The sequence below is a fragment of the Ictidomys tridecemlineatus genome, chromosome 4 (assembly GCF_052094955.1).
Source record: "Ictidomys tridecemlineatus isolate mIctTri1 chromosome 4, mIctTri1.hap1, whole genome shotgun sequence".
Taxonomy (NCBI): Eukaryota; Metazoa; Chordata; class Mammalia; order Rodentia; family Sciuridae; genus Ictidomys; species Ictidomys tridecemlineatus.
The window spans coordinates 193124476-193143116 of NC_135480.1; the positions used below are offsets into that span (position 1 = coordinate 193124476).

Below are 18641 nucleotides of genomic sequence, written 5' to 3' on the forward strand. Positions count from 1 at the left end.
GATGTTAGCCCCATTGCGCCACTGGGCCCAGAGCGATCTGCCCTCTGGCCTACAAGCCCCAGCATGCCTCGGGGCAGGGAGGAGCGCCATGACGGACAGGCGGCTCTGCGAATTGGAGCACGATAAGGGGGCGTGCGGCGGCGCGTGCGCAGTGGGCGGCGGGCGGGTGGGCTGGCGGTGGTGGACGCGTTGGAGCCGCGGGCGGTCAGGTAGGGGGCGGGAAGGAGGGCAGGGGACCAGGGACCGCAGCCGGAGTCGCGGGCGGTGTTTGAGCGGCTGGGCGGGGACCCACGCCCCAGTGGCAGGGTCTGGGGAACGGATCCGAGAGGCAGGACGGGGTGGGGGTGGGGCTGCGAGGGGCAGGCTCGGGAGGGATTGGGGCGAGAATCGCAGGAGATGCAGCTGGGGGAGGGGAGCGAGTGGTTCTGCGAAGATTCGCAGTCGCAGCGTCTCGGTCTCTGGAGGTATGAGGTAATGTGGGGGCTCCAAAGACAGCCGGGTGCAGCATCTGTGTGATGGGAGGGAGTCTGAGGCCCCCAGAAGGATCTGGGTGCAGAATTTTAGAAACGTGAAGGAATTGGGGAGCCTTGATGAGATTCCAGGGAATGTAGGAGCGCTAGGCTTTTGCGGGGTAGGGGGCAAGGTCTAAGATCAGAGGAAGCAGGTCTAGGGCGATCCTTGCTAAAGAGAAAGGAATTTCCGGATTAGGGTCTGGGAGAGATCGAGGGGTGAGTTCCTAGGGGAATCTGTAAGAAGCAGGGTCTATGGTGTAGCAGGAGACCTGGCTAAGGTTTGAAAGCAGCACGTGAGGCAGGGTCAATGAAAGAAGGAGGAGTATGGTTTGCGGGCTGCACTGTTCCTGATGGAGTTGAGCGCTCAGATTAAAGGAGGGAGGAAATTTGAGGTGCAGGATTGGGGTGCTGAGCTGAGAAGAAAGGTTGAAGGCTAGAGAGATTTGGAAACGGGGATTAAAGAATATGTCAGAGGGATTTAGGGCACATGAGTGAATAATTCATGAGGTTTGCAAGGTTGCAATGTACAGTGCAAAAGGTTGAGATTCTATATTGTGAATTGGGAACGGGATTTGGAGAGGATTGAATGCTGGGTTGGGGATGTTGTAACTGGGCTATAGAATTAAAGGCCTCTGGGGAGATTTGTGGGTTGGTATGTTAGACGACTAAAGGAATTCTGAAGTCTCTCATGGGAAGTGGAGTTCTGGATAACCAAGGACCTAAAAGTAACCTGTGAAACTATATATGAGTGTATATGTATGAAGTTTTGCATAGTCATGGGTTCAGAAATAAAGTCATAAGTCTTAAGAGAATCTGAATGTGATATTCCCTGAAGGTGGGTGTGGGCAGAATCTCCCTCTATTGAGACCTCTTATCCTGAGACACTGAGACTCCATCTGACTACTCCATTGCTGAAAGTGTTAAGACTTTGGGGAAGAAGAGTAGTCAAGGGTGAGGGGTGAAGCAGGGAAACTATCCTTCCCTTTCTCTGTACCCCCAAGCAGTTATAGTAGATGTATGAGATCTCTAGGGAATTGAGTGGACCATTATCTCAATCTGTTAATCCCAAAAGATCTATTCTACTTTAAAGAGGCAGTGGCTCTGTGAATGAGGTTTTTGGGCTGGAAGAGAAACAAAGGAAAAATCATGTATTGAAGAGCATTTAGCCCTATGCCATGTTATAAAGCAGTGTTTTTTTAAAATTTATTTTTATTGCTGCATTATTAAAGCAGTGATTTTTTTTTTTTTTTTTTTTTTTTTTTTTTACCAGGGTGATTTGGTTCCTCAGAAGCAATGTATGGAAACATTTTTTAGTTGTCACAGTGGGATGGGGATACTATTGGCCTCTAGTGGTAGACACAAGAGATACTGTTAAATGGCCCCCACAAAGTAAGCATTTTTTGGTCCAAAGTATAGTCCTAAAATTGAGGAACCTTGTTCTGAAGTCAAATATTCTGGGTTCAAATGTTGGCCCTATTTCTTCCTGACTTTGTGGTTTCGAATGACTTAAAGAGTAAAGGCACTCAGAGGTTTTCAGTAAAATGGGGTCAATGACAGGATTTATGCCATAAGATTTTTGTGAGGATTTAGTGAAGTAAATTAGGGTGCCCAGTGTCTGATACATGGTACTCCAAATTTATTAATTTTTAGTTCTTATATGTACTTTCTTGCTTATTTTTCATAACAATTCTTCTAAGTAATCTCTGCTGTACACAGTTTTACATATGAGCAAACTAAGGTTTAAGAAGTAACTTGTCCAGTGTCCATAGGTAGGAATAGCAGTTAAGCCATTCCTGTAACTTCATATATTCCCTCTTTCCTTAGTCTTATTTTCTAAGCCCATTCTCCTTTATTGAAAAGGAGGATTGCTCAATTAGTATCACTGAATATTAGGTTAAACTCTAAAGATGGGTAAATCTCTCCAGATTAAATAGGGAGGAACCCTGTACTTTGTTCTTGGTTTGCTGTTAGACCTGGACCTTGAATAGATAAAGGGAGGTGCTTGAGGATAGCAAGGTAAAAGACTAGCAAGGGACTACACAATAAGGTTTGGAGGCCCTTGGCTTGAAAAAACACCTCATTGCAGGGCCTCAGGCGAAAATCAACCATACTGTGAAGGAGGGTGACTACAGTTCTCAGTGATCTCTTTCAGCTTCTTTCCTCTGGGAGAGAATAGCATTGGCTCTATCAGCTCCAAGACTAGCTACAGCATTGCCAAAGCCAGTTTAGAAACAAAGCTGGACTGGATCTGAGAGCCAAGACTTTGCTGGAATACCCACGCCCACCCCCAGCGAAAATATGTAACAGGAATTGAGTAAGCCTTAGAATCAGAAGCTAGAAGTATAACTGCTTTGCTTATTTTCTGTGTGACCTTGGTCAAGCACTTGTCTTGTCAGTCTCAGTTTATTAAAAATACAAATAAAGTGCTTAGTATGCGCATTATCTCAGTAAATCCGGCCAGCAATCTTGCTGATAATCTTTTATTCCTTATTTTGGTAAATTAGAAAACTAATAGGTTTAAATGACTTACTAGGCTACACACAAGTGGCTAAGCAGAGATGCAAGCCCAGATCCATCTTTTAAATTAGATTATACTAGTTTTATTAAAAGAGCCCTGTGCCTATGTCTGGAGAATGGTTAGAAGCAAACATTTATAAGCTGTTTATTGTTGTTGCTCTGGTACTGGGGATTAAACCCAGGAGTGTACTGTGCCATATCCCCAGCCCTTTTTATTGTTTGAGACAGGTTCCTCACTAAATTGCCAAACTGGTCTTGAACTTGTGATTCTCCTCCCTAGTTGCTGAGTACAAGGCTCTTGAAGTGGACCATTTTCCATACACTGATGTGATCCTGCCTCTGTTTTTTTCTGTGGTCGAACAATCAGATTTAAGTCAGTTTATTTTAGTTGTTTCCAGGTTCCCTGAATGCCCTGAGTAATGTCAGATTCTGCCTGGAGGTAATGGTAGTCTAGTCAGCTAGGGAAGTGTAACACATCATTTGAGTCAATGTGGTTTTATGGCTGGGAGTTACACATGAGTATTTGGGTCCCTGATCTCCTACTTAACTGGCTTGGAGATCTTGGACAGGTTACTTTTCTTGGAGCATTGTTTTCTTTACTTATTTACAGTTTTTACATAGTTTTGAAAATAAGAGTTATGTATCAAAGGTACCTGAAATTCAATAAATAGTTGTTTCACGAAAGATTGCAATTATAAAACAAAGTTAAAGCTGGAATGTTGTTTTCCCAGGTTTGAATGACCCTAATGTGGTCTTTGTCAGTATCATCCAAGTTCCTATCACCAGTTGTACTTTTCCCAGTGTCTGCTTCTGGATCCTTTAATCAAGGTGGGTGGGGGTGACCTCATGATTAAATGAGTATGTATCATATGAAAAGAAAGGAACTAAAAGAAAGAGTTGGATGGGTTCAGTTGAATTGGACCTTCCCCAGAAAAGGTTGTTGACTTTTCCCTTGTTTGTATTCTTTGAGTCAGATTGGCAGCATAGGTATTACCAAAATATTTGTAGAAGATGCAGGAGACCTTTTTTTTTTTCCTTCCTTGCTCCTGGGGATTGAACCCAGAGTCTCTGACCTATTACCCCAAGCAAGGGATACTTTTTAACTCTGACAGTTTTTGAGAAAGTCAGAAACAAAGGTCAGACTGTTCTTTTTTCCAGCCAATCCTATTGTTGATTTAACCTATCCTTGACTTGTTTAGCGAAAGCTTCTTTTTTCACAAACATATTTTAGAAATATCCTGGGATGTTATTTATGTGTCCCACACTGGTGCAACTTTGGGGACATTCCTGTGTCTCACTATAAGCCCCTACTTTTCAGTTTATTTTAGTTGTTTCCAGATTCCCTGAATGCCCTGAGTAATCTAAATTTAATCGGAATTTTCTTCCACACAGATAATTAGGTGACTATCATGTGGTAACTGTAGTCTTGCTAGAATGTGACCGTTGTGGCATGGAGATAATTATGGAATTGAATAGCATTGTGTTAAAGTGTATGAGGAATAAATATAATTTAGAAAGCTGACATAAAAGGAAGTGTCATAAACTACAAAAAAAAGGAGTGTGTTAATAGTACAATATAGAATAGACTTTATGTCTTGTGAAAGGAAATATAGAAACTAGACATTGTCTAGTTTTTGGGTGAAAACTCTTGTTTCTTTTTTTCTTAAAAAAAAAAATCTTGCACAGGTCTGCACTCAATTTAGGTGCTCAGAAAAATGTGTTGAATGAATTGCCTAGGGATCTCCAGTTTTGCATGCTCCAAGCCTACAAGAGGCTGATAATGTATGTAGGATATGGAGACCTCTAGACAACTACCACATGATAGACAACTCAAGCATTGGATGAACACTTGAAACCTTGGGTCATCTGATTTTTGATTGTATAATCAAGAAAAACAATCTCCAAGAAGGCTCAGAATTTTATTATTTAAATCATGTATCTGATGCCTTAGGTACAGTCTGCCTATTGAAAAAGGCCTATTCATTTCTTCTTGTAGGCTGGGTGGTAGTGGCAGGCAGTTGCTGCTGCTTCTGTTGTCACTGCTACTAATAACAATAAAAGCTATTTTTTGCACACTTAATTGTATGCCTGGCTTAGTACTGTACTAAGTGCTTTTACATACATAAATCTCATTTAATTTTTATGATAACCTTGTGAAGGAGGTACTATTCTAAAGCCCCTTTTCATGGATAAAAAAACTAAAAAAAAAAAAAAAATGGAGAAGTTAAATAACTTACCCTAGTCTCCACAATAAGTATTAGAGCTGGGATTCAAAGCCAGAATGCCTGGTTTTTTAGCCCACTTCCTTAATCTGTAATAATGCTTATTTTTAGCTCCTTCCTTTTAGTGCTAGTTCTGCCCTGAGTTATTATTTTCCTTCTCCTCATCTCAGTTTTCTCATTTATGTTACTCTTTGAGATTACTACTAATTCTAGTATTTCATGTTTAGTCTCTGCTAGGAGGAATGGAAGCAATTTATTTTGGTCACAAGAAGATGTGAATTCATTTACTCATTAGTTCCTAGCCTGGATATCCAGCATTCTCAATCAAATCCCTCCAAAGCTGACCTGTCCTTTTATTAATCTTTGTGTCTTTACATTCCATGAAAGATTCTTCATCCTTTCAAAATTCTTTGTTAATACTAGTACTGGTTATTGTTAATGTTGTTTTGATTGTTATTAAATATATGGTAAATAACATTCTTTTATTGCATATCTACCAGTATCAGGTTAAGTACTTCATATGCAGTATTCCTAGTCATCACAGGAATCTTTTTATGAACTATGAAAACAAGTCAAGAGGATAAATAACTTGCCACTGTCCCACAACTTGTAAATGACAGTGCTGTTATCCGGTTCTGTCTGACCTCGGGATTTGTGGTTTGTTTTGTTTCTTTTTGTTTTGTTTTGTTCTGTTTACTTTTTGCTTTTTCTATTTACTTCATGGACTGGGGACAACTTAGTGGTGCCACATGATATTAGACTAGGCTGGGATATAAGTACAGAATTTTCCTAAATCTTAAGAGCAGACATAGCTTAAGGGAAGTCTTCTCAGGAGCCAAAGAGATATGCTAATAAAAGTGTGAGATGTGCAGCATAAATAATTACATCAAGAGGGTAAGGGGTGGGGATAAGCTGAGGTTAGATAAATCGACAGGTTAAGACTTTGAAAGGTTGTACAAAGTGCCTGCTAGGAAATGTATTCAAGGGATTATGAAGGCAGACAAGATCATAAAAAACATGGTAGGGTTTCATTCTGGTTGGTCACATGTTTTATAGCTGGCAGAAAATGGGCAGCATAAAGACTTGAGATGATAAAATTCCTTTTATAGTCCTTCTCAGTTTTAATAGTAATGACCAGATGTGTCCATCTGGAGGAATGAGACTATATCTGCCTGTTTCTAAGTTCCATTTCCGGCTGAGAACTATCTGAATGTTGTATTCCCAGGTCATGGAAGTAGGAACAACTGTCCAGGCTTTTTCCAGATCTGAGGCTCTCCATACCTGATGCTCCAGTGATGGTAACTTGTGTTTCCCTGGAAAAGCATGGCAGCTGCAGGGCAGGAATTTCTGACATCCTTAGAGATAGTAGATAGTTTAGATAATTTGGGGTATGGATGTGGGCATAGTAAATTCCTTTTTTAAAGGTGATGGCTTAGATAGGAAAGCAGAAAGCTTTTTAATTGAAGGAGGTGGTATGATATTCCAGAAAGCTAGGGGAAGAATTTGCTGGTTCTTTTACAAGCTGGCAGACTTTAAATTAGCTGATCTGCAGTGCCAGCTCTGGGAAGAACAGATGTCCCTGCACATTGTAAGGTAACATGCTCTGGATCCAAACCAAATGTTGTCCCCATTCTGTTGTCCCAGATGACAGAAGAGAGAAGGAAGCTATCACTTTAGCATTGGGATAGTTTGTATGGATCCTGACTTGAGGTTTCTATCTGTATTTGTAGATTATTGTCCCCAGACCCATAGCATTTAAGAATTCGGCCTCCACAGATTCAGATATCCACATGTGGCCCCTTGGGCTCATGATGCAGTAATTTGTCATTTTGTTGAGCTATGGATTTATGTCATAATAGGTTGTAAGGCTAATGTATGGGAGTGGGTCACTCAGCTAATCAATCTAACTTAGAATCTCATACCTATATTATTGTTCCTTCTTTATTAAGAAGAAAATTATGTGTTATAAGGCAACATTTCCCAGCTCAGCCTAGAGGACACTTGTTAGTAAATGTTACAAGACTATTTAAAAAACAAACAAAGGGGCTGGGGTTGTGGCTCAGTGGTAAAGCGCTTACCTCGCATGTGTGAGGCACTGGATTTGATCCTCAGCACCCATAAAAATAAGTAAATAAATAAATAAAGGTATTTTTGTCCGTCTATAACTAAAAAAATATTTTTAAAAAAACATGAAAAAAGCTTGGAAGTAATGCTGTGTTAAACACAAAAGTAAAGATATCTACTCTGTAAGGTTCCACCATGTTTAAGCTGTATGATCTTGAGCTAGTTTTTCTGAACTTTAGCTTTCTTCTCTGTAAAATAGGATAATAAAAATACTGTGATTATGAGGATTAAATGAGATTAAGCATATGAAACTCCTGACATGGTATCTAACACATAGTAGGAACTAGATGAAATCTCTTATAGTACTAGGAATATCAAGAAAATAGCACTGACCTTAGATAAATTGCATATCTCCTGCTCTGTCAGATTGCATTTCAAAGCTAAGTTAAATATGATGGAAATTTGTTGTAATCTCTCAGTCTACACTGACTTCCCTTCTATGTGCCTGGAGAATGTTGATGAGGTGGGCAAAGATTTTTCTGAGCTGACTTCACTATCCTTAAAATTAAACTAATTTGTTCGTGGCGGCGGCGGCGGCGGCCGCTTCCTCCTCCTCCTCCTCCTCCTCCTCCTCCTCCTCCTCCTCCTCCTCCTCCTCCTCCCTTGACAGTTGACCATCTGCATGTCACAAGACTGCACAGGTGCAGCTGTAGGATTTGCATTTAAGAAAGGCTGTATTTATCCATGTGCCTTACCTTGCTAGATATATTCATTCTAATTTGGGGTATAAGCTGGCAGTGATATAAGGCTGCAGAGCACTGAGATTTCTTGAAGTCTGCTTCATGAGCTTATATAGTATCAAGGAAGATGGGAGTGTTCATAATATGTATTGAGTAAAGCAGTGGGTATTCCAAACTAGAAATTATCTGTCTTGATAAGGAGCTACTATTTTTAAAAATCATCTGGGCTTGACTATTTAGCCATCTTAGCTCATTGCTCTCCTCCCAGACCCCCTGCCCCTGCCTCTTCTACCATAACCCACTGATTTTCAGATTTTACTAATTACACTTCTGAATAGGGCTCAGATATATATTCTCTCCATTTCTACCTGCTCCTTAGACCAGACTCCCTAATACCTCACCCAGGCTATTTAGCTATAGTTTCCAAACTAGTTTCTCTGATTTTTTATTTCTCTCACTTCATTCCAGCTTTTGTTGCTTCAATCTGCCCTTCAAAAGAAATTTCAAAAAGCACATATGGATTCTAAAGACCTTTTGTAATTATTTTCCAAACTCTTTACTCTGTTTCTCCCATATGCTCCCATAATTTTAACCTAAGGTTGAGAAAAAAGAAAACTTTAAGATTTTTCTGATGCAAAGCCACATCTTACTGTTCAATGTCCTACATATATTATTTTTTATTCCTTACATTAACCTTGCAGTACTATTTCTATTTTACAGGTAAGGAAAATAAAGCATGGAGGGGCTAGTGTTCTGTTTTCTTTCCAATACACAAAACTTCTTGTATCCTCCCCCACTTTATAACTTTGCCTGGTGCCCCTTTCCATCTTCACATTTCTCTGCATTCTTTTGTGCCCATATCAAGTTCCATTTCCAGTCAGAAAATTCTGTTTCCCTTCATTTTTAGAATGAATCCATCTTAATCACTGTCAAACTTAGTTATACATACCCTGAAAACCCTAGTGTTGAGTATAGTACATGATACCTAGTCTGAGAGGGTATGTAGGTAAGAAGTTGGAGAAGAGATGAATGGAAGACGTGTATTTTCTGGTCTGATGTTTTGAAGATTACCTAAAACTAATGATGAGAGTATTCTATTTCTCTGGATGATTCCTAGGTCCCCAAACATGACACAATACATTCTATGACATAATAAGACTTCCACAGTTTTTTGCTCAAGCCGTGTTCTTTGCCTAAAATATCTTGGTCTCTCATTGACTCATTGCTTTCATGACATTTCTTAGGAATGGTACTGCTGGGCAGCCTTCCCCAATTCCTTTAGGTAAATCCATCACTCTGTGCACATAGACTATTTCATGGACCCTCCTGTCATATATTCCTTTTTCTGTACATATTTTTCTGTGCTTTTCTCTTAGTATAGATTATAAGTTGTAAACTTCACTTTTTAAGAAGTTAATCACTAGCATTTATTACTAGTGTACTACATGCCAGTTTCTGTGCCAAGGGCATCTTGTTCATCATGTTATTTAACCCTGAAAGGTTAATAAAATAAGTACTTGTCACTCCGTTTTTCTATATGCTTAACAAAACACTGTTGAAATCTTAAGAACTGTTTGCTAATCTTGTTCCCAGAATGTGCTGTCCCAACTGCCAAACTGCAGGATGCACTCCCTCACTGCCCACTCGCCCTGACCCGTCAATGAACTTCCCCCCTGCCCTCTCCAAGGAAAGTATATAAGCTCTGCTTAAGCTGTTCTCAGGGCTCTCTCTCTCTCTTTGGTCTATTCAAGTGAGCTGTGAGCCTCAGCATGCTGGTCCCCAAATAAACCCTTTGCTGTTGCATGAGGCAGTCTCTTGGTGGTCTCTTCCTCCAACGTTTCGCCGGTTATTTACAACCCTTACAATAACTGCAAGGGAGACAGCATTGTGACATATTTTGCAGGCAAGTGTTGAAACTGCTTGGGGAGTTAGGTTACTTGTTGGATTCCTGCCCACTGTGTGAAGCTTTGGCTGCTTTGTTTCCCTATGTGTAGTCAACACCTGACACATGATAGACCTCAATAAAATATTTCTTAAATAAGTGAATAACTGACTGACTGTCGCTGTCCTCAATGTTTCTTAACTGGATTAATTTATATATGCAATGGAAAATGAATAATGGTTTCTTTTTCTCTGTAGCAGGAGTCCGACTCTCTGCGGCATGAATGCTAAGCTGTTCAGTTCTGGGCTGTGCTAGCAGGATCCTTCAAAGAAGAGCAATGGCTTCAGCAGCAGCTTCTCACCTGAACCTGGATGCCCTCCGTGAAGTGCTAGAATGCCCTATCTGTATGGAGTCCTTCACAGAAGAGCAGCTACGGCCCAAGCTCTTGCACTGTGGCCATACCATCTGCCGCCAGTGCTTGGAAAAGTTACTAGCTAGTAGCATCAATGGGGTTCGCTGTCCCTTTTGCAGCAAGATTACCCGCATAACCAGCCTGACTCAGCTCACAGACAACCTGACAGTGCTGAAGATCATTGACACAGCTGGGCTCAGCGAGGCTGTGGGGCTGCTCATGTGCCGGTCCTGTGGGCGGCGGCTGCCCAGGCAATTCTGTAGGAGCTGCAGTTTGGTGTTGTGTGAGCCCTGCCGGGAGGCAGACCACCAGCCTCCCAGCCACTGTACACTCCCTGTCAAAGAGGCAGCTGAGGAACGGCGGCGGGACTTTGGAGAAAAGTTGACACGTCTGCGGGAGCTTATGGGGGAGCTGCAGCGGCGGAAGGTAGCTTTGGAAGGTGTCTCCAAAGACCTTCAGGCAAGGTATAAAGCAGTCCTCCAGGAGTATGGGCATGAGGAACGCAGGGTCCAGGAGGAGTTGGCTCGCTCTCGGAAGTTCTTCACAGGCTCTTTGGCTGAAGTTGAGAAGTGTAATAGTCAAGTGGTAGAGGAGCAGAGTTACCTGCTTAACATTGCAGAGGTGCAGGCTGTGTCTCGCTGTGACTATTTTCTGGCCAAGATCAAGCAGGCTGACGTAGCCCTACTGGAGGAGACAGCTGATGAGGAGGAGCCAGAGCTCACTGCCAGCTTGCCCCGGGAGCTCACTCTGCAAGATGTGGAGCTCCTTAAGGTAGGTCATGTTGGCCCCCTCCAAATTGGGCAAGCTGTTAAGAAGCCCCGGACAGTTAACATGGAAGATTCCTGGGCCATGGAGGCTGCAGCCTCTGCTGCCTCTCCCTCTGTTACATTTAGAGAGATGGACATGAGCCCCGAGGAAGTGGTTGCCAGCCCCAGAGCCTCGCCTGCTAAACAGCGGAGTTCTGAGGCAGCCGCCAGTATCCAGCAGTGCCTCTTTCTCAAGAAGATGGGAGCCAAAGGCAGCACTCCAGGCATGTTCAATCTTCCTGTCAGTCTCTACGTGACCAGTCAAGGTGAGGTGCTGGTTGCTGACCGTGGCAACTACCGTATACAAGTCTTTACTCGCAAAGGTTTTTTGAAAGAGATACGCCGCAGCCCCAGTGGCATTGATAGCTTCGTGCTAAGCTTCCTTGGGGCTGATTTGCCCAATCTTACTCCTCTCTCTGTGGCCATGAACTGCCATGGTCTCATTGGTGTGACTGACAGCTATGACAACTCCCTCAAGGTATATACCTTGGATGGCCACTGCGTGGCCTGTCACAGGAGCCAGCTGAGTAAACCATGGGGCATCACAGCCTTGCCATCTGGCCAGTTCGTGGTAACTGATGTGGAAGGTGGAAAACTCTGGTGTTTTACTGTTGACCGAGGAGCAGGAGTGGTCAAATACAGCTGTCTCTGCAGTGCTGTGCGACCCAAGTTTGTCACCTGTGATGCTGAAGGCACCGTCTACTTCACCCAGGGCTTGGGCCTCAATCTGGAAAATAGGCAGAATGAGCACCACTTAGAGGGTGGTTTCTCCATCGGTTCAGTGGGTCCTGATGGGCAGCTGGGTCGCCAGATTAGCCATTTCTTCTCAGAGAATGAGGATTTCCGCTGCATTGCTGGCATGTGTGTGGATGCCCGTGGTGACCTCATCGTGGCTGATAGTAGTCGCAAGGAAATTCTCCATTTTCCTAAGGGTGGGGGCTATAGTGTCCTTATTCGAGAAGGGCTCACCTGTCCAGTGGGCATTGCCCTCACTCCTAAGGGACAGCTATTGGTCTTGGACTGTTGGGATCATTGCATCAAGATCTACAGCTACCATCTAAGAAGATATTCTACCCCTTAGAGGATGAGAAATACCAGTCTTCTGCTCCCAGCCAATTTTCCTTCCCTTAGTCCTTCCTTGGTTGTTGGCAGTATTATAGAGTAGACTTGGCCTATGTACTGATTCCAGCTGGGTTGTTCTAGCATTTTAGAAGTTCTGTTTTTTAGTGTTTGTTATTCCCCTCTCCACACCATATCCTATCCCCTACCTAAATTTAGAGCTTTAACAGATGCATTTCCCCAAATAGAACACATGATGGTGTTAGCTGATGTTTGATTAGAAACTAGGCACTTCTAAGGCTTCAGTACAGAGCCACTTTTAGGCTTTTGCCCCTGTGTTTGAAATTTGCCCCCCTGCTTAAATCCTTGTTGATTTCTTTGGGCTTTGATGTCATTCCGTGGTTCATTGTTTCCTTCCTATTATAATGTGCTTCATCTATGATACTTTCTCTTCAACTCTGGTTGCATTCTGGGTGCATGCTCCAATTGGATCTGCTTCACATTTCAGTGACATTTCAGACATCGCATCCCTGTAGCATGATGTTCCAGGTTTGATCACCTTCACCAGTGCGAAAGCACATTCATTAAGTGCCACCAAGAGAGAGAGAACACAGTCTCTTAGGGGAAGCAGTACTCTTGGCTAAGGAATTTGTGTCATCTTAGGTTGGTCTCCATTGCAGATGTGCCAGAGAATGGACTGACTCTAGTTGGTTGGTGTTGAAGACTTCAGCCTGAAAATTGCTTGCCTTTTAAAGGATTGGAATTACACCACAGCATAGGAAGATAGGAATAAGCAAAGAGAAATGCTTGTGTAGTCTGCAAACTTAATAGCCTTTGGGGCTTTCTGTTTTTTGGTTTTTTTTTTCCTCTTTCCACTGAACTGTGCTGAGTCGTATGAGAAACTGTACAACACAGGCCAGGGCCAATAAAGCAGGGAGGTGGACACATCCATTTTCATTACTAAAACAAACATCAAAACTGTTGGATAGTTACTCTGTATTTTTCTCCAGTGAGTGTATATTGTTTGGCTTCAGAATTTATTTCCATTCTTGTATCAGGCATTAAATAATTGATAACTTTCTTCATCACTGTTGTTCATGTCTTTTAATTAATTATGGCATTTGGGTACAAGGAAAGGGATAATTTGTGCTATGCTGATTTGACAGTTCTTTGAGATCACAGGAATCTACCCCGGTCAAAATTCAGCCAAAAGCATCATTATGTAAAGAGAATCCAAATCTCACTCCCATGTACATGGGAACCCACTGCCAAGGTATCAGTGACAAACACCCTATTCAAAACTGAGCCTCCACCTTGTTTCTTCAATTTCAGTTCAAAAATGAAGAAAGTCTTATGCCTTTAAGATGACCAAAGGTGAGAGAATTTGTGATGAGATTCCACAAAAGATAGGGAAAGAGGTAAAATTTTGTTGAACTAGTTTGTCTTTCACTTTTCACCTGGAAAAAGCCCCATGATGAAATTGCATCCAGTTTTCAAAGATTGTGTAATTAAGAGGAAATTGATTCAATTAAAAGTGCATCACAAGCAACTATTAGTTATTAGAGCCGTTTTATCTGTGGTGGCACCCAGCAGCAGGATCTCTGTCTTTGCCATCAGTGGGGGACTTGCTGAGGCAGTAACACTGGTGAGGCTTTTGCCACATGGTTTGTAGTAGAAAGATGCATATAATATTGTGGGCTGGCCTGAAGTAAACAAGACCAGCAATACTCCAGCTGCCTGTACTTTTGGAAGGAAGTTCTGTCACTTGATGGCATTCATCATCTACTTCAGTTGCCATCTCTCAGTCACAATGATTCCTTGACCCTCAAGTAAAGAGGGTATGTGCTGATTCAAAGTGCAGTCTGAATGTTTTTGTTTCTTCTTTGATGTGAATATTTTAGGCTGTGTGAAGTACAGTTAATTATCTGCCATGTTGACTAAATTGCAGAGTATGCCTCAGAAACTGTTTTCTCAATTAGGTGGTTGTGGGTTTTATTTAATGCAGCAGTACCAAATAAAGTCTTTTGTGTCCCATAAAATAGATCAAAGAGCAGCTGCTCTGGTTGATGCAGGTTTGTGGAAATGGAGAATTGGCTACTTTCTCCTCTCCCCTGATCACACCTGTGCTACTGTGGCGAAACTCATGGGAACCTACAGAATACTTTCTGAACACCACTGAACTACAGCAATGCTAATCTTCAGAAGTTCCATCTTATTGGCCATGTGGCCTTGAGCAAGTCACTTAACTTCCTCTTCTAGAAAATGAAAAAATGACCCCTGCCTCCTCCAGGAAAGGTGTGAGATAACAGATGTGCAAATGCATGGTTCAGTTCAACAAATGGTGGTGGTTATTAATTTCTTCAACTGAATTGCTCTAAATAATGCCTGGTGGCATGGGGTGGTCCAGCCACTCCAGTCAGTTATTTCCTTCATGCCTACCTTTTTGCTTTTCAGTTTCTACTTGGTAACAAAAACCTTTTTCCAGTATCCCCTCCCCCTACCCACAAGTCTCCAAGTAAATCTGTTCACCTGTTTCTTTCTACTAGTTGTTTTATCTTTCTAGTACTGTATGAATCACTGTGTTTCTATTATTTGTCTATATATCTAATTAATGATAGTATCTAATTAATGTCTTGCTACCAGCACATATTATGGTGGCTTGTGTATGGTGTTCCTCAGTTGTTTAATTCATTCATTTATCCGCCTGACTTGTTGGCCCATGTATACTGAGGCTTCCTAGTGCAGCCCCCTTACATTGAATAATGAGGGAGTCTCAGAAAAGCCCTTTTAAAGGAATATAAAATAGTGGCAAACAATTGATTTACGTTGGTTGACCCCCTTCTTTCCTGTGTCATTTTGAATGATTTCACAGAATTTAAAATACTAGAACATTGATTTGTTCAGTTTTTATTCAGTGCCTAGCCCATGCACCCTCATTTCTCATTGTTTTTCTTTCCTAAAATGTTGAAAAATGATGTTAATATATTTACTTTTTCATAGATTATTCTACTATCTTTCTTGTCTAAAGTATTTGAACTCTAGTGTTCTGTCGCTCTGAACTTCTTCAAAAGCCAGGTGCAGAGACTGGGTCTGAATGATTGCAAGGGTCAATCGAGGTGCAGTCTGAGATAGTCTACAGAGGGACACTTTCATTGTTCCAATCAAATAAACTTGGCTTGAGTTTTACATATTTCTGTGATTAAAGCAAGTAATGCTTAAGTAGCTGTATTTCTTATCTAGTATTAATTAATGGCCTCTTGAAAGTGGAGTGCTACCCGGCTCTATAAGAGGGAAAGAGAAGGCAGAACCTGATGTGAGACTTAGATCTCTATCCTACATGTGACTAGGATGCTGATTTACTCTCAGGATGTGCAGCCCCTCAAGGGATCTTAGAACAAATTACAGATATGAAACAGCAGATGCTTGGATGAATTTTACAAGCAGGGCAGTATGAAGTAGAAAGCTGCTTAGCAAAATACACATTTTGACTCCAGACCTATGGCTTTATCTTGTCAATATTATTAATATTCATGGGTCCCTGTCTTATGTGTGAAGTCAGTGAGGCAGCTCCGAGACTAGCAATGCATTCTAGTGGAGGACCACTGAAACTTGGGAGTTAGGCTTCTGTCTGAATCGCAGCTGTGCCTCTCTAACTAGCTAGCTGTGGGAACTTTAGCCATTACCATGTCTCTTGAGAAGTGGTTTCCTATCTATAAAATAAGAATATTGAACCATATTACTAAAATCTCTTCTAGTTCTATGATTTTAATAGTTCACCAATATGAATTGTAGTTAAGTTTTCACCCAGCTTTGTGCATATTTGTTATAACATTACTGTGTATACATAAGTAGGAAAAAAACCTATACTTTGGAATCAACTCCACCTTGGTCCACTACCTCTCTAAGTGTTGTGACTTTGTTTACTTATTAGGAATTGTTAACCTTGCTGAGCTAGTTTTCTCATCTGGAAAAGGATATGACAGTTGACAATTTTTATTTATTTATTTTATTTGCCAGTATTGGGACTTGAACCCAGGGTAACTCTACCACTGAGTTACATTCCCAGCCTGTTTTGTTTGGGAGAATATGGGGGTGTAAATTTTGTTTTTAATTTTGAAATAGTGTCTCTAAGTTGGAGATGCTGGCCTCAAACTTGGATCCTCCTGCATCAATTTCCCAAGTAGCTGGGATTACAGTTGTGCACCACTCTACCTGCACAGTTTACATTTTAAAAGGTTGAAGATGTGAGAATTGAAAGATATTATTAGGATAGTATATGTAAAAGTACCTAATTTAGAAAATGTGATTTCAATTTTAGAGGACAAAATCTTTCTATACTTCATGACCATCTGATACACATTCTTCAAGTAAATGCTGGAGGAGATCTCAGACCTATATTGGTGGGTGCCACAGCATGTCCAGCACTGCCTGGCTTAATTAAAAAGCCCATTGGAAGAAGATTTGGATTGTTGGAGGGACAGAGGGAAAGCTCATTCATAGCTATGTATCCTGCTAGGAAAACTACACATGAAACCTAAAGTCTAATTATTTGATAAGCAATTGAGAGGTAAATGGAATCAGAATTTTTAAGAGTATATACAAATGCATATCTATGTAAATATGTAAAGAGAAAAAATATTTAAGCTTATAAATGTGTGTTTAACTATTCACATAGATGGATAGCCTGAAAAGATTTTTTTCCTCCATGTTATAATATTAATTCAAATAATTATAAAATAATGACAAAAATAAGTCACACATCTCATTGTTAGGTAGAATTGATAAAACATGGTAGTAGAAACTTGGATTTTAGAAGCAGGGGGTCCTGAATTAAGCCTACTCCCTGACTTATTTTACCTCTGTGACCATTAAGTTGCTTAGACTTTCAACCTCAGTTTCTTCATTGGTAACAGGATTGTCTCACACTTCACTGCACTATTGTCAAGAGATGACACAAAACACTCTGCAGGCTACAAGGCATTTTTGAAATGAGTAAACATTTATCTGAAAGCCATCCTCATTTTTGAGATACAAGGAACACAAACCCCAAAGAAAATTATTTTGTGACTCAACTGAAATCCTTATTGAAAACATGAAGAATCTGTGTAAGTTAAAAGCATGTATTCTCCTCTACAGGTAAAATCAGGATTTTCTGATGATTTACCCAGTAATCTTGTTTATAACTATAATGGCATTGCATATTCACAGAAAAAAGTAATATCTGAGATTCTGTTTTTTACTGATTAAATACATGTAAGCCATCTGTTTATTATTAGCAATGCTTATATGAGTAAAGGATGGAAAGATGAATCAGCTGTAAATCTTACAAGTCAGATAGCTGTGGTCTGGCTGCAGAGATAAGATATGTAAACAAATAATACAAATACACTGAAGAATAAGATAAGTGGTGTAAGATAAAAGTGGCATGACAGGTGTTTGAGCAAAGACTATTTCTAGCTGAGATGATCTGGTTGCTCAAGGGCCTTGAAAGTAAGGAGAACACCACGAATCAAGGTGCACACGTAGATGAAAGAGTGAGAAATTTGTGCCCCAAGTTAAACTATGCCAGTGAGGAACGTTACATTCAAAGGTCCAATGTCCATGGCCTTTCTTATTAGTAATAATTCAAGTGGTTCTTTTTTCCTCCCCTAGGCCGTTGCCATTCCTGTTAGTAACCGTGACCCGTGAGACTCCATTCTTACAAAGAATGATAGGGCATGGCTCAGATTCTCCTTGGAGTCCTAGAGGTAGAGGGCAAAGGTGCAGTTTGAAATGTATCCTCTCCTCAATTTCTAATATATCCAAATAGTAGGAGCCACTGATTTACACTGTCTCATAAGTCAATTTTCTGCCTTTTAAAAATCCCTAAATAAGCTAGGTGTGGCAATGCACACCTGTAATTCCAGCTACTTGGGAGGCTGAGGCAGAAGAATCATAAGTTGAAAGCCAGCCTTAGCAATTTAATAAGACCCTACCTCAAAATAAAAAAATTAAAAAGTGCTGGGGATGTAGCTTGGTGGTAGACAGTCCCTGGATTTAATTCCCAGTACTACAATGATAAATTCCTGAAGTAATATCAAATTGCTTCCCTTAAAAGTCTAAACTAATCCTGTAACTTGTATAACTTTATATAAAATGAGTCTGACTCATTTTTTGATGTTTGCTGATAGTTTCCTTTTCTGCTTCTTGTCTGGACACAAGGATATGAAAGTACTTCCACCTTTGGTACTAGCTGGAGGAAGTTCAAAGCATCTAAGTCACAGCCCCTGCATGGGAACCCTCACTCTAACCCTACTTCCAAACCACCAAATAGCCAGGCTTGTCTCCTTTACCTGCCCAAGTCATTTTGAACCAGAAAGTCTCATTACGTGAATAATAAACCTTAACCTACTTGATGTGAGAGTAGCATCATTGGTGTCCACATCTG

General features: G+C 41.0%; 2 protein-coding genes across 10 annotated transcripts in view; one reads left to right on the top strand and one right to left on the bottom strand.

Annotated features, from left to right (window-relative positions):
- Astn2 (astrotactin 2) overlaps positions 1-18641 on the bottom strand; it is an 837958-nt gene that overhangs the window by 196854 nt on the left and 622463 nt on the right. The gene's annotated exons all lie outside the window — the stretch shown is intronic.
- Positions 139-13299, top strand: Trim32 (tripartite motif containing 32). Of its 5 annotated transcripts, none has more exons than XM_005320886.5 (2): positions 139-209; positions 10195-13299. In XM_005320886.5, exon 2 carries the CDS (start codon positions 10221-10223, stop codon positions 12234-12236), a length of 2016 nt encoding a protein of 671 aa, XP_005320943.1. In that variant the 5' UTR covers positions 139-209; positions 10195-10220; the 3' UTR covers positions 12237-13299. The 5 variants fall into 5 exon arrangements, with proteins under 5 accessions (XP_005320943.1, XP_005320944.1, XP_013212201.1 ...); XM_005320887.4 differs by having other exon boundaries at positions 153-209; positions 10198-13299; XM_013356747.4 differs by lacking the exon at positions 139-209 and adding an exon at positions 382-471.